The sequence below is a fragment of the Melanotaenia boesemani genome, chromosome 1 (assembly GCF_017639745.1).
Source record: "Melanotaenia boesemani isolate fMelBoe1 chromosome 1, fMelBoe1.pri, whole genome shotgun sequence".
Classification (NCBI taxonomy): Eukaryota; Metazoa; Chordata; class Actinopteri; order Atheriniformes; family Melanotaeniidae; genus Melanotaenia; species Melanotaenia boesemani.
This window is the reverse complement of record NC_055682.1, coordinates 1291714-1308071: the sequence shown is the minus strand read 5'-3', so window position 1 is coordinate 1308071 and position 16358 is coordinate 1291714. Positions and strand designations below refer to the sequence as shown.

The following is a 16358-nucleotide window of genomic DNA, read 5'->3' as shown; positions in this document are numbered from 1 at the left end:
AAAACCGTGAGGATCAGGTGTGCAGAGTTAATTACCATGTTTATTTCTCCCAAGTCACCTAGTAGACACAGTGGTGGGATTGTAGGAATATTACATTTAAACCATGTTGACATGTCCACACATACCTGAAGCCAGAACCTGCGGACAGGTGTGCAGGACCACAAGGCATGGAGATAGTTGTCAGATGTGTTTTCATTGCAGTCTGTACAGATGTTTGATTGTGACAGACCCATCCTGAACATCCTTTGTCCTGTATAATGTTTATCTTGCCAGTCTAACTCATTAGACTGGCAAGATAAACAAGGAATTCCGGGAGTGATGGCATGGCTCATGCTGAGCCCCGATCAACATCATATGTGTCAGGGATTACCAGGAGATGCACAGACCTGACCCTGCCAGCATTCGTAGAAAATTTGTGATTAGCTATACATGACTCTTGGAGCAAAATGCAAGGTTCCTTCAAGACCTGTGTGCACATCTACGGTCATATGAATATTTTTTTACACAAATTCTGTTTGCTTGTTTTGCATTTTGTAAATTCATTTGGAGTGAATGATCAGTGATGAGAAACTACTCTGGTGGGCCATGTAGATTCCCGTAGCAATGTGTATGCCACTTACTGTGCCACCCCAATCACAATATATTAATGGATGGTGGGAAAAAACAAAAACCTCCAACAAAAATAAAAAAAAAACACTAGCTCTTTAACTGACTTATCATGTACTCTCAGATAAGACTTTCATCATCCTCACCAAGGTAGGAGCAAAGTCCTTTGAGAACTGCTACTGCTCTGTCTTCAACATCATTTGTAGCCTGTTAAAAGATTTGCAGATTTAAACACTGAAGGGAAAAAAAGAACACTAAAAATGATTTAAAACCATAAAAAAAACCATGTGACAACCACATGTAGTTGATTTAGTCATAATGAATATCAATTTCTTCTCAAAATATTGCTAGTTTTGCTTTGTTTTTACAAAAAGTTACTAAACAAATCTTGGTATTAAATCTTGCCACATCACAAAGGTCTATAAACAATTAGATATTCAGTAATTGCTTGACTGATTGCCTGTAATGATCAGGAACAAAGAAATCCAACTGAGATTTGATATAAAGAACTGGCACACAAGTTACCACGCACAACTGTGGGATTGATGCCCCACCTAGGGGGAACCAGCGTTCCGATTTCTGACCAATAAATATGTAATGAAGATATAAATGAGTATGATGGTGTAGTTTCAGCCAACAGTTTGTAGACTCGCAGGTCATCCATCTGGTTGTAGGGGGATGACAGTGTTGAATGCTGAGCTGAAGTCAGCAAACAGCAATCGTGCATATGTGTTGCTGTTGTCCAGGTGTGTGAGCACAGAGTGCAGCGCTAGGGAAACTGCATCATCAATGCTCCTGTTGCTGCGTTAGGCAAACTGGTGTGGATCCAGTGTGGGTGGGAGGGAGTTCTTCAGGTGTGCCAGGACCAGCCGCTCAAAGCCCTTCATAATGATGGATGTGAGTGTTACTGGGCGGTAGTCATTGAGGCAAACTGGGTTGAAATGTTTCAGCACCAGCACAATGGATGTAGTTTTGAAGCATGTTGGCACAACAGCTTGGGCAAGGGACAGGTTGAAAATGTCTGTGAAGATCCCAGCAAGCTGCTCCACACATGCTCTGAGCACACGTCCATGGATGCCATCAGGACCAGCAGCCTTGCGTGGACTGATCCGGCTCAGCGCTGTGTAGACATCAGTGGAGTACTTGGCCTTTTTGATGCCCCTTCTCAGGTTTGCCCTGGATGTGCTGTAGGCCTGTGCATCCCCTGATCTGAAGGCAGTGTTACGGGCCTTCAGCAGGAGCCACACCTCCTTGTTCATCCATGGCTTCTGATTAGGGTACGTGGTGATCTGCTTCTTTGTCGAGATACTGTCAATTGTGGTGGTGATATAGTCCAGAATAGAGGAAGTATAAGTGTCAATGTCCGCGTGTGAGTCGCCGGTGACCTGGAGAGCAAACATACTCCAGTCCGTGTGTTGAAACCTGTCCTGGAGTGCAGAGTCTGTCCCTGCTGGCCAGACTTTGACGATCCTCACTGATGGTCTGACACGTTTGATGAGGGGTGAATATTTGGGAGTGAGGAACAAAGAAAGGGGGGTCGCAGTGTAGGCACCCGCCACATTAGAATAAACATGGTCCAAAGTTTTGTTTCCTCTGATGTTGCAGGAGACATGTTGGTGGAATTTGGGGAGCGCTGTCTTTAGGTTTGAGTGATTGAAATCCGCCGCAACAATAAGTGCAGCCTCTGGGTGGGCAGTCTGTTGTTTGCTAACAGCCGCATGAAGTTCGTTCATTGCAAGCTTGGTATTAGCATCCGGGGGAATATAAGCTGCGGTTATGATGGTGGATGTGAACTGCCGTGGCAGATAAATCTGTCTACACTTAAGCATGAGAAACTCTAGGTTAGCTGAACAGGAGTAATAGAGTCTGTACACCAGGCCTTGTTGACATGAATGCACAGTCCTCCACCTCTGGTCTTACCAGAGTCATCAGCTGATCTATCTGCCCGGTGTATGGAGCGTCCAGCTAGCTCAATAGCACTGTCCGGAACACCGCCATGTAGCCATGTTTCTGTGAAGATCGTGACGTTGCAGTCTAAAAGTCTCTTACTGCGGCTGAAGCGGAGTCCTATTTCGTCCATTTTATTCACCAATGACCACACGTTTGCTAGGAAAATGCTGGGCAGAGAGAGCTGGTGTGGCGTTCGCCTTAGCTTAGCTCTTAGCCCTCCACGCGTTCCCCGCCTTTGTTTACGATCTCGACGCCGCCTGCAAGCACTTCCGCCTGGCCGGGTAGAGTGCGTAATTTATTGTTATTCTAACAATCTAAATTATTATTAGTGTTTCTGCATCGTAATGACTCATTTCTAATATAAGCTGATCGTGGACAGGGTGTTTCTAGCGTGTTTTTAGATGCATTTTAACAGTTTATTTATAGAAAACATCAAAGTTTAGGTAGAAACAGTAGCCAATTTCCCCAGAGAAACCCTGGTGACATTAGATTAGCATTTTCTATATACACTTACCTCTTGAATGATCTGCACATGTTGGATAAACTTTTGGCCACAAATACCTTCTTCTGAAAAATAGATGCAAGCTGAGGTGCAAGACTGTCCAACTCTGCCATGAAAGTTGTCTTAAGTTGAAGAGTTGTAATCCTCTGAAATTCAGCATTTATCTGTAAAAAACAAAGAGACAAATGGCATTGACATTAGTATCTTTAAGCTTATTGTTACTCCATTTAATGCTACATTGCAATTTTCTTCATAAATAGCAATTAGCATATGTGTTAATCCAGGGAGCAATAAGAGAGAAATAAAAAGAAAAACCAGACAAAACTGGCTAGGTTACAGACAAAAACATGTATCAGTGTTAAAATATTGCAAACAATATAAAGTCATTACATCAAAGAACACTTAACAAAAAGCAAGCATGTCTTCACCTCATGGATCTGAAAAAGCGCTGGCCACCTAGCTTTCAATGCCCCAGCAGGAAGACTTCCCTGCACCACCTCTCTTCTTTGGTACGAGAATGTTCTTGATATCTTTTGTTTAACATCTGACACACTGTTTCTTCGTGTGATGTCATTCAGAAGCTCAACTCTAATGGTTTCCAGACTATCATCCGTTTCGCCAACTGGATGTGAAGGACAGAAGTTGACTTCTGCCTTTTTAAGTTTCTTGACGTTTTTTGCTGGGAGACATTCATCTCTGGATTTGTTTTTCAAGGCATTTACAGTCACTTCAGGACAGCCAATGTTTTGCATATTTGTCCTGTAATTAGCCATTTTATATTTCAGGCTAATCATCCATCCATAGTAACCAGTGGCAGAGGCTCTCGCAGACATGGAAATCTTTTGATCAGTGCCTCTGCGACATCATCTGTTTGAGAATTTTGTGGATAAGCAGTGTACTGGAAAATTTCTTCAGCTAGTTTTTCCAAGATTTCTGATTTAAGCCCAGGAGTGATTGTCAGTCGTGTGCCAGTTTCTTTGAAGGTCTCAGTTTTCAAGGTCTTTTTTATTATTTATAGTATTTTTATAGAGTATAGAACAATTTTTTGGAACTGGTAAACAGCAGTTTAAATGAATTTTTAATCAATATTTTAGACATATTTTAAAACCTTGAACATGTATTATTTTGCTAGTAGTTAGTGTTGCAGTTCCTTTAATCAAAATACCTTTTGAACAGTGTTAATCTTAAATGTTAGAAGTAAATGTTGTTAGTATGCACATGTTTAACAAAGATGGCAACATGAGGGCAGTTTGGTCAAAAGACTAAGAAAAGATGTTGGACACTTCAAGGAAATTTCTATAGCTATACAAGATTAGCCTTTATGTAAGAAATGTATGGTATGCCCTCTTGTTAACATGATTATAATTGTAATTGAACACATGCAAACAAACAAGCAAAAAAACATTTATTACCTTATATATTTATGAATCTTTTAGGCACAACCATTCGTCAGCCTCTAATCCTGTAATCTGACAAGGGGTACTGGTCTACCAAGGCACCAAATGAATGAGGGAGACTTGGGATGTGGGACAAAGTTCAAAACCCCGAAAATGCTCCCTATACCAGGCCCCCATCTCTTTCACAATGAAGCTCAAGCTTTTCTCAACAACAACAATCTGGACAGCAGAGCCATAAACTACGATCATACCAGGCCTGTAGTTTGTTCCGTTTACAGAAGCATTCTTTGTGAGCTGAATGTGAGTAATGTTGGGGTGTTTAAGCTTCAAATCCCTTTGTACATCACAATGCAAAATGTCAACAGAGACAGTTGAGACAGCTGAGACAACGAAGCTAGACTTTACAGTTGTGGTGGACTCCAAGTGGTATGCCATCATGAACTGATGTTTCACTGCCAGTGACAATACGTTTTTGAAGCATCGTGTGTGAACAACCTGCTTAAAAAAACTGTGCTTTGCCTCAAACCTCATGGTCAACATGCCAACAAGTGGACCAAAGAATCGTATCATCTGTGGATAATGTTCCACAAAATGATGCTTTGGCATCAGCTTCATTTCTGGAAAAACTTCTTTCAACCTACATCTGTGGTCAGAGATTCTAGATTCGTGGAAATCAGTAGATTTTTCAGTGTGTACTGGTGCAACAACTAGTTCAAAAATATCCTTAAGGTCTAAAATGACCTGCCACGCTGGCTCATCTGTATGCAATGGAAGGAATAGAAGGCTCCAGGTTTTGTGAGCATTACCTCGAATACTTTTCTTTTGCATGAAAGTCCTGGAAATAGCATGAGGACGATTGCTCTTATCTGCCCATTTGTAAGGAAATTTGAGAATGGACTCAGGTTGTCAAGTGTAAAATACTTGTTTGAAACCAGGAGATTTAGACAATGTGCCAACTTGACAGGCAATATGCCTTCAAAAATATCATGTGCAATATCTGGAGGATTACCAGAACAAACATTGAAATTAGAAAGATGTGAAGAGAAAACACATTTTAATACCATGACATGGTTTTGCATTGCTCTGTGCTGAACTAACATGCATTTCATGTATCTCTTTGCTTCTGAGAAAAAAATTCACCTGAACTAACTTCTGTGTCTTGAATATCAGGTCTTTTTGCCTCACAAAATCTGCAAATGCAAAACTCTCTATATATCCAGAGATGCTTCCATGACTAGTCGCGGGTAAGCTGGAGCCTATCCCAGCATTAACAGGTGAGAGGCAGGCTCTCCAAGTTGTGCGATAAAAATTGTCACGTTTCAGCAGACTGGACCCAGTGAAAGTCAGAGACCCAAGGATTGGTGTAAAGAGAGTTTTACTGGCACAAGGGAATGTAGTTGAGATGAAAGCGTCTGGTTCCTTCCTGGCAGCTCGTCTGTGGACGTATGAGAGCAGTGGTGAGCAGACAGAATTATCAGGGACAAGAATCTGCTGAACCAGAGGAGGTGAAGGAGTCCACACGACAGATTTCTCCAGGAGTGAGGACGGGAGCAGCCAGAGGAATTCCCACCGAGAAACTGTCAAAGCAACTGAACCAGAGAAAGTCAGCATGGGGCAAGGTTGTCGGTTAAATGGTAAAAGCTCTAGGTTGAGCCTTCCAAAAGGTGATCCAGAGATCCACAGTGGTTAGGTCTGTAATCCAATATCCAAATCCTGAAGACAATCCAAAGGTCAGAGATCCAGAAAAGTCCAAACGACAGAACAACAGAGTTACCTAGTGATGGGACGAACGACACTGGTGTGTCAGCACTGTGCCGAGTGCACAAGTGTGAAACCCCGTATTGGTGCGTGTATCGCTTTAACAAAAAATCACATGACCGATACAGGAAGCGTATCGTTTGGATGTGCCGCGCCAAATTGTGTTTATAAGGAAACAAACTGTATCAACATGTCGTGGGTTTGTTGGATGGAGATTGCGGTGTTGCGGTGCCTGATGGATTGTTTGATTTGCTTTGCTTTGCTTCCACTCATGGATCGTTCAAGAAAAATGTCTCAAGTCTGGAATCATTTTGATCTTTTGACGCCAAATAAGGTAAATCTTTTCCTCCTTTGGGCATTGTTTACTGGTAGTTTTTAATTCAATGTTTCTACTCTTTTCTAGTAAGAGGTTTGATTTGTTTTCTGGTAAATTAACGTTTTGTTTTATTGCAGGTGAAGTGTCGGCTCATACATCAACAAGAGCAAGTCATCAATGCTGAGGCATTATAGAGCTCGGCATGGCAATGAAGAGTTGGCAGACACTCCTGCTGTGAGTACCCCAGGTATGATGAAATTCTCACAAACTTTGAATTTTCAAAAATACTTCATTACACACAAAAGGCTTTGCATGACTGTAATATTATTTGTGAAATTACAGTCCTTTAACAAGCTTTAAACCAAATAGTTCTTTTTGGCTTGCAGTTCCTAACAAGCAAGCATTGGATGAGGCTGTGATCAACATGATCATCAAAGACTGTCAGCCACTCACCGTCGTAGAAAATGAGGGATTCAGGGCGCTCATGCAGCTTGTTGCACCCTCATATGTTCTACCAAGCAGGAAGGTATGTGTAAGAAGTGTATGGTTGAATTAATTAAGTACTGTCGATAGATAAATGCACAGACAGCCATGTATGTATTCGTAAGGTATTACAATATTTGTATGGTTATTTTTAGACCGTCAAGGACTTGGTGGACCAGAAATATGAGGAGAAAAAGGAGAAAACAAAAAAGGACCTCCAGAGCGCCGTTGCTGTTACTTTAACAGCTGACATGTGGACCTCGATTAATGTGGAGGCATATCTTGCTGTTACTTGCCACTATGTGGACAAAGACAGCCATGAATTCATCAGTCTTAGGAGTGCAGCATTTTCCACAGAAACACACTGCAGAAAACATGGCCATGGTTAAAAGGACCCTTATGGAGGAGTGGGGCATAGCGAGCAAGGTCAGGTGTCTTGTCACTGATGCAGCACCAAACATGATTTCATGTGCTCGAATACTACAAATACGGCAAACTATTTGTATTACCCATACCATCAATTTAATTGTGAAAAAATCATGTGATCAAATTACAACACTAACAGAAATACGCAACAAAACACGGCAAATTGTCACATACTTTCGAACAAGCACCACAGCCAAAGAAAAGCTCACTCAAATGCAGCAACAGCTGGGAACACCAATCCATAAATTAATAAATGAGGTGCCAACACGATGGAGCAGCACCTACCACATGCTGGAAAGAATGACTGAGCAGAAGGAGGCAGTCTGGGTGTCACAGGCCACATTAAAAAATTATATTACTCCACTGACTCCTGAAGAATTGGAAGTCATTGAAGAGATGCTCAGGGTGCTCTCTCCTTTTGACCAAGCCACAAGAGAACTCTCTGAGGAAAAAAAGAGTCTCGGGGTCAAAGGTTATTCCACTGATGAGAATGATCCACATTGAGCTTCAACGTCAAGCCTCAGCATTAACAAAACCAGCTGCTCAAGAACTGGGTGCAAATCTGAGAAGGCGGCTAACTGAGTCCATCTGCAACATGGAATCACTCAGTGTGATGACACTGGCAACACTGTTGGACCCCAGGTTTAAAACAGTTGGCTTCTTTAGTCCACAAAGAGCAACGGAAGCTGTTAAGAGGCTGAAGTCGGAGTGTGCTGCTGAAATGAGGAGCCATGAGCCTGACCCAGCAGAAGAACCGAGCTCTTCACATGGATCAGAACCCAGTTCAGGTATGACAACACATTTGTTGTGTGTTTATATGTATATTTCTGTGGTTTATCATAAGTGTATTACCACACGACAGAATTTTTCCAAACATATTTCTTAGGACACAATCTCTGGAAACCTCTGGATATGGAAGTTGAGGAGAGCCGGATGACATCGAATACAACAGCAGATTCCATAGTTGAAGTCCAACGCTACTTGGCAGAAAGCAACACACCCAGAACACAAGACCCGTTGCAGTATTGGAAAAATAACCAGAAAACATATCCACACCTTTATCAACTGGCGCTTAAATATTTATGCACACCGTCTTCATCTGTTCCCTGTGAACGAGTATTTTCTAAGGCAGGGGAACTGGTGTCCAAGAGGAGAAAATGCCTTGGAGCAAAGACACTTCAGATTACTTTTTCAGTAATCAGCAGACAATCAGAGCTGGAGGGAGAATGCCTTCAGGGACAGCTGGGAAATCTCAACCCCACCCAAACCCTGTGACAAAAAATACCTTCATTTTCCAAAGTCACAGCATCCCTCAACAAAGGTTGTAGAATCTTTTCATATCCATAACTCCTTACATCTTCAGATTTGCAGAGTAAAGTAAAATATATGGAGGACAGTGAAGAATGGCAACCAGGTGGTAAATTGCTGAGATTCCAATAAACAGCACAGATTTTGTGCTTTTTACGAGAAGTGCCCAGTGGATTGCAAATCTCGAAATCATCAATATACAAATTTAAAAACACCCGTAACTCACCCGCAGTTAAAAAACAGTTTTTCTTGAAAAACAAACCATGTCTGAAAGAACTGTATATCACTTCATCCTCCCTTTGCTCAGATATAAGACTGTAATCCAAGACTTTGTTTAGAATAAAAAGCTGTTGTAGAACCTTTAACACTGGGATATATTGAAATGTTCTTTTGTCTTTTTTATCTAAAATATATTCTATAGGCTCTACTACTTTAAAGTTGTCTTTGTAGAATGTTTTGTGCCTAAAAGATGTTGCTAGTGGACAACCTTTACCTATTGACTTGTACACAGGATTAGATGTGCACAGTAAAGATGCAAGTTCTTTAATAACTGACTGCTCAATTTGCAAGCTGTGACTACTCAGTGTTTCTTGGATGATTTTTGCTGTACTACACAAAGATGTTGTGCTCAACAAAAACTGAAGTTCCTCCAACAGTTCATCAATTGCAGTACTGGGCACATGAAAAATATTTTCTAGCTTTAATAACACTGCTGCAAGCTTTAGCTGAACTAGGTGTTCTTGACCATTTGATCTGTCTAAAACATCAGGCTGATCATCACCATACGATTCTTCAAAGTTTGAAACATCCGGCTCTTCGGTCTCAGTTACAAAACTTACTTGGACAACATCCTCTTTAAAGTCTACCAGTGAGTGTGAACTGTGCTTCCGACTTTTGTGTGATTTGAAGGTACTGTATATATTGGATTTATAGTCACAGCCTTTAAACATGCAAGTGACTGTCTCATTGTTCTTCAAATGATGACTTATGTGCACAAAATGATCACATTCTGTTCCAAGCTCCTTATAACTACATAAATGACAAGAAAATGTTGCAACCTTGTCGGGGGTGCCGAGGTATCGCTGTGATTCCTAGACAAGTGTGTCAGTAATGAATTCCAAATGTTTAAAACACATGGACACTCAGGATACAGACACTTAATGTGATGGCTACGTCCAAAATGACCATGCTTTAGTTTATAATGTTTAAGAAGTTCTGATCGTTTTGCCACTTCAGCTCCACAGTCTTTACAGCCACATAAACTGGACAAACAACAAAGAGAAAATTGAAGAAGAGAAATTACTTAATACAATCACCATGGAGGCATTACCTTGGTTAACCAATGACAACTGATAGTTTTAAATACAACTTAACTGTTCTGTATCGTAGCTAGAAGAATAATGGTCTGGCTGCCGTCTTGTGCCAGATTTATTTTTACAAGAAGAGCCTTTTGGATACAATGCGCCGCTTAAAAATCGGACATTTTTATTCTTATCTTGTTCTATTGAACTGATTTATTTTAACTTATATTTTGCCTTAAAAGATTGAGAACTGTGGACAATCACAAAATCTACAAACATGTAAAACAAAGAAATTGTGACATGCTTTACTCTCTCTCTCTCTCTCTCTCTCTCTCTCTATATCTATATATATATATATATAGATATATATATAGATATAATTGACTTGCTTTACAGTTTAAAACATTATTTAAATTAACTGACTACTGTAAGACTGAAGCGATAAATTAGTGAGTAATTTGTGTCCCCAGAGATTACACGATCATACGTGAAAAAAACAAGAAATCTGCCATTAATAGAAACAAATACAAAATTAAAATGAGCAGGACTTTAGAAAAACAATGGCTAAACAATACCTGACTTTCTATGCCATCAGACAATATTACATCACCACAGAGTAATAGGAATAAGTCAACGTTTTAAGTGTACTTCTATACCATTATTTGTAGAACAAATAGCAGATCAAAGAAAAGTGAAATCCCCTAAAAAGTATTCATCATTTAGGGGACTTAATACTTGACAATTTGTTTATCTACTCATTGATGGAATATTTTATGTTTACTATTGTGACTGACGAGTAACTAATTCACTGTACAGCATTACAAATCTTAAAAAAAAAACATTTTCATGTACGTATTGAATTTTAAGTTAATGATATTATTAACAGTGGTATAATTATTACATTTGCTAGTTTTTACAACTGTGCAGACAATACAGTTAGATGACTTACAACTAGATTAACAGAACCTAGCTATTCGTTATTGAACATTACTATAATCAGATGTATGTTTTATAACATGATAGGTCAAGATAGACAACTCATTTTCTTATGTCACTCCTGACAAGCTTACATTTACACAACCACCTTTTGAGCTCACATTTTTAGGCAACTGTTTCATGTGATGGATGACAATTTCTACAGCTGAATAGGAAAATCTTTCTTGGATGGTGAGGCTGCTCTTTGTAACGCTTTGCCAAAAACCAAGGCAGCTTTTTATTTATTTTTTAAGAGATATGTATGGTAGAATTGCTTTATTCCAAGGACAACATCAGTGTCGCTGACTTCAGCTCCGCCAGCAGGTGACGTCACACAGCTGCTGGTCAAACAGCAGCGGTTTAAATCCATTTGTCTACAGGCTCGTTTTGTAGTTCATTTGGCTCAGACATGTTGAAAAACTCTCCGATTAATAGGAAAAAACACATCACACCATCATATGAACAAATACCATCTTCTTCTGTGTTTTACACCTGATTCAATCTCCGTCCACATTTCCCGCATGGTGAAAATTATCAAAAAATCATGAGGTAAATTGAACAAAACCAACCATTAAACGAACTTGGACGTTTCCTACGAGAGCAACTCCATGACTATACACAATAAACATGGAGCAAACAATCCAGCAAGATCACAATAATGTTTAATAAAATAAATAATCCGAACATGTAACTGTATGGTGCAAGCCTTCATATACTCCAATACAAGGCCCGTGCCCTTTCTAAAACATGTTTTTTTGTTTTGTTTTGTTGGCTTTTTTTTTTTTTGTTTGTTTTAAATCAGCAACGGGAGCAAAGCATTTTTTAAGTATATAAAGGTCAAACAGCCCCTTATAGTTTTTAAACTGTAACAGCTAACTGAACACTTAGCTAGCATAAGTCAAATCATGAAAGATGTGTTTTTATAAGTAAACAGCACCAGGTTAAGATAGAAACACATTTAAAAAAATCAGCCTAAGTGACATCAGTTTTTTCATTGTAACAACATGCTTACATGATGTTAATACTATGCTAATATCATGCTAACACTATGCTAATATCATGCTAACACTATGCTAATATCATGCTAACACTGTGCTAATATCATGCTAACACTATGCTAATATCATGCTAACACTATGCTAATATCATGCTAACACTGTGCTAATATCATGCTAACACTATGCTAATATCATGCTAACACTATGCTAATATCATGCTAACACTATGCTAATATCATGCTAACACTGTGCTAATATCATGCTAACACTATGCTAATATCATGCTAACACTGTGCTAATATCATGCTAACACTATGCTAATATCATGCTAACACTATGCTAATATCATGCTAACACTGTGCTAATATCATGCTAACACTATGCTAACCCAGTTGTCATTAATCCCCTTCAGCTGTTAAATCATTTCTAATAATTCATGTTTGATCTAAAACACAATTTCAGTCTGTTTGACTTTCAGTCTAAAAACATTATTATTTTTTTAATGATTTGTCAGTTTTTCAGCCCTCATGAGGGTCGAGTTTGTCCTGGTTCCGTTTTCAGGTTCCGAGTCGGTTATTCTTGCTGTTCTTTGCACAGAACTAATTCTTCCACAGGGTTCTTCAGGTTCCTATTCTTTGTCAGATTTCTGTGTTTCTGCCTATGATGGTGCTCAGTTTTTCTATTTTGAACCCTGAGAACTCTCCTCTTGTCTTTTCTTCTTTACAGACTCAGCAGAAAAACTGAAGAGGAAGCAGACGATGGTATGTCCCCTTTCAGAGGTACAGAACAGAGACACTCCTGATGGACAGATAGACAGACAGTTGGACTTGGATGAACAGATAGATATATGGACAGATACAGTAGGTGTACAGATAAGTGGACAGACAGATAGACAGAGAGATGGAGGAGCAATAAATTGGAGGCATGCAGTGTTGATGCTGAATCCTCAGGCGGCTCGTCATCACGGTTCCAGAAACTGAGATGAGTTGTATAAGAGATCAGAAAAGAGCCTTGTTACAACCCAATATAGGGGTATGAGAGGGACGTAACATAAAGGACAGAAGCAGACAGTTGTTAAGGTGGAAAACGTCATTTTATTGTGGAGGAATAAAATTAAAGGGGATAAAACAGGAAGCTAACGTAAATCCAAGTGTTGGGGTTAGCGGAACTGCTGAAAGAAACAGACAAAAGTTAAATCAGAAACTATACACCAAGTAAACCATTTCAAATTAAACAAACAAAAGGGTGCTCTTAACTTGGTGTGATAACTCAATAGCAAAAGGCAGCAGTCCCATTAAACTAAGTGTGAGCAATTCAGAACACATAACCTAAACCTAGCCCAACACAAAACCCAAACTTTAACTCAAAGTGAAAATAGGACAGAACACACACCAATGGGTAGCGCTGCTCAAACCCAGCCTGTGCCCAGAACGTTCCCCTCAGGGAACACGGAGGTAAGCCAAACCTTCATGGACTATTTTACCAGGGACTAGGGACAACAAACCGGCAGGATCCATCCTGCTACACACACTCAAATAGTCCGACAACCAAAAGGCTACCAATTAGCACTGCCCGCACACAAACCAATCACGCAAACCACAACGCTACCATACGTCTGCCCGGATGGTCTAAGGTGAGGGGAAGCAGAACGCGCAGTCTAACTTCACCCGCCGAAGGTGAGGGGAGGCAGCCCACATGGCCCAGCCTCTCCCTCCAAATGTGAGGGGAGACAAGCCACAAAGTCTTGCCTCTCCCTCTGAATGTGACGGGAAGCCACCCGCATGGCCCGGCCTCTCCCTCCTGAATGATCCCTGCAGCTGTCCTTTATTTCATGGACTCCTCTGAGCTGCAAGGTGATTGGCTGGTTGTAGAGCCAATCAGCAGGAAGGAGATTGATGGACATCTGAACTAGTCAGTCCGAGGAGACATCAGGGCCCAGCCTTTTCAGGCTGAACGAGCCCCAGCTGTCGGCAATGATCACCAGTTGTCTCACGTCCCTAGGGACGTAACAAGCCTAAATGCAGCATTAAAGATGTTTAGAAAGAAACAAAAATTCACATCACCACAGGGAGGTCACCAGGACCGAATCACTGACCTTGGAGAGGTCCGATGTAACCTGAACCCTGGTGCATCATGGGACGTTCCCCAGCAGCCTCGGCCTATAGCAGCAGGACTAGAGGATGGATCAGGGTCACTAAGCCAGACCTGCTATAAGATTTATCAGGAAGGAAAGTTAGAAGATGATCTGAAGGTAGAGAGGGGGTCTGCTACCTGAAGTTAAACTGGGAGCTGGTTCCACAGAGGGGGGGTCTGATAACTGAAGGTTCTGCCTGAACCGACTCCCAGTTTGGCTTCAGGAAGCAGAACCTCCACCTAGCAGACTCCTCTCAGGCCCTCTGGGGCTGCGTGGCTGTGGAGACTCTAGCTGGGATACCCCTCAGCCGTCCTCTGGGGCTGTGTGGTCGTTCCCGTGGTGGACTGACTAGGTTCCATGCTCCGTGGTTACTGCTGGTTTTTCGGGTCTTGGGGTTCTCTTTGTTTGGTTCTGATCTTTGGAGGGGGCGGGGCTATATTTGCATGATGATATCTGTCATTAAACACGTCTTCCATGATGTTTTATTTTGTTCATGCTTTCATCCTCTAACACACGTGCTGATATTTTATCACCAACAGCAGCTGTTTGCTATGGTTGTTTCTTTGTCTCTGTTTCATGTTTATTCTCTCTCTTTTTCTTTGAAAGTTAACAATTCAGTCCAGTTAATCCAATTTAAAACAGCCAGTATAAACAGCTTCATTCCAGCTTCTACTGATCAGGTATTGAACAGAAGTTGATCTTGTATTGATAATGTATCTGGTGTTGCTCATGTATTTATCATGTATTGATCAGGTGTTGGTCAGGTGTGGTTGAGCGTGTGTTGATCTGCTCTCAGAGTTCCAGGCTGGCCTCGGTTCAACCTTCAGCAGCTTGAATCAGATCTGGTGTGAACCAGGTCTGAGTAAATCCAGCAGATTCCTGACTTCTCTCCCTCCGTTCGCCTCCTCATCCTGCCATTAACCTGAGCGTCACCTCTGAGTCCGGTTTAAGGATTGTTGTTAGTGGAAAGTGTTAACCGTGTGTCACCTCAGAGTTGACGGTGGTCATATGCCGAGTCCAAAGCTGTGAAAACAGACAAACAGTCCAGTGTGGGGGCCCCTCAGACCCCTCGGTCACATGCTGCTGCCCTCAGATTGACATGGAGGGGGGATAATCACAGCTTTCTGCTGCACAGACTTTATATAGTCAAATCTACAGCACAGAAACAAAGCTATTCAGGAGTGAGTCTGTAGCGGCTGTCAGGATGAGGGTTTCTGATCTTGTGGCCCTGAACCAAGGTCTAGCCAAGGTTCTTTTCCACAGTTCTGCTGCAGGTTCAGGTTTTACCACCTAGACATCAGTTCAATTCAGTTTATTTAAAACAGAGAATGAGTGAGTTTCACCTCCAATTCATTAGAATGCGTTTCTCTCCAGTGCATTAGAAATATTTCACCTCCAGTTTATTAGAAATCGTTTCCCTCCAGTTCATTAGAAACCATTTATCTCCAGTTCATTAGAAACCGTTTCCCTCCAGTTCATTAGAAACCATTTATCTCCAGTTCATTAGAAACTGTTTCACTCCAGTTCATTAGAAATGTTTCACCTCCAGCTCATTAGAAACCATTTCCCTCCAGTACATTAGAAAGCGTTTTTCTCCAGTTCATTAGAAATCGTTTTTCTCCAGTTCATTAGAAACCGTTTCCCTCCAGTACATTAGAAAGCGTTTTTCTCCAGTTCATTAGAAATCGTTTTTCTCCAGTTCATTAGAAACCGTTTCCCTCCAGTTCATTAGAAAGCGTTTTTCTCCAGTTCATTAGAAATCGTTTTTTTCTCCAGTTCATTAGAAACCGTTTCCCTCCAGTTCATTAGAAACCATTTATCTCCAGTTCATTAGAAACCGTTTCCCTCCAGTTCATTAGAAACCATTTATCTCCAGTTCATTAGAAACTGTTTCACTCCAGTTCATTAGAAATATTTCACCTCCAGTTTATTAGAAATCGTTTCCCTCCAGTTCATTAGAAACCATTTATCTCCAGTTCATTAGAAACCGTTTCCCTCCAGTTCATTAGAAACCATTTATCTCCAGCTCATTAGAAACTGTTTCACTCCAGTTCATTAGAAATGTTTCACCTCCAGTTCATTAGAAACCATTTCCCTCCAGTACATTAGAAAGCGTTTTTCTCCAGTTCATTAGAAATCGTTTTCTCCAGTTCATTAGAAACCGTTTCCCTCCAGTTCATTAGAAACCATTTATCTCCAGTTCA

General features: G+C 40.8%; 1 protein-coding gene across 1 annotated transcript; it reads right to left on the bottom strand.

The window, feature by feature from the left end:
• Positions 1-1412: 1412 nt before the first annotated feature.
• LOC121641437 lies at positions 1413-9993 on the bottom strand. The gene is made up of 3 exons (XM_041987554.1): positions 8720-9993; positions 5728-5763; positions 1413-2088 (listed from the first exon to the last, which is right to left on the bottom strand). Exons 1-3 carry the CDS (start codon positions 9694-9696, stop codon positions 1413-1415), a joined length of 1689 nt encoding a protein of 562 aa, XP_041843488.1. The 5' UTR covers positions 9697-9993.
• Between the last annotated feature and the right edge of the window lie 6365 nt (positions 9994-16358).

Coding starts and splice junctions, on each gene's coding strand:
- LOC121641437 (XM_041987554.1), bottom strand. CDS start 9,696: ATGTTTAAAGGCTGTGACTATAAATCCAATATATACAGTACCTTCAAA. Junction 5,764..8,719: donor ACTTTGGAAAATGAAGGTAT/TTTTTGTCACAG, acceptor AAACGTGACAAT/TTTTATCGCACAACTTGGAG. Junction 2,089..5,727: donor GGAGAGCCTGCCTCTCACCT/GTTAATGCTGGG, acceptor CAAACGTGTCAG/ACCATCAGTGAGGATCGTCA.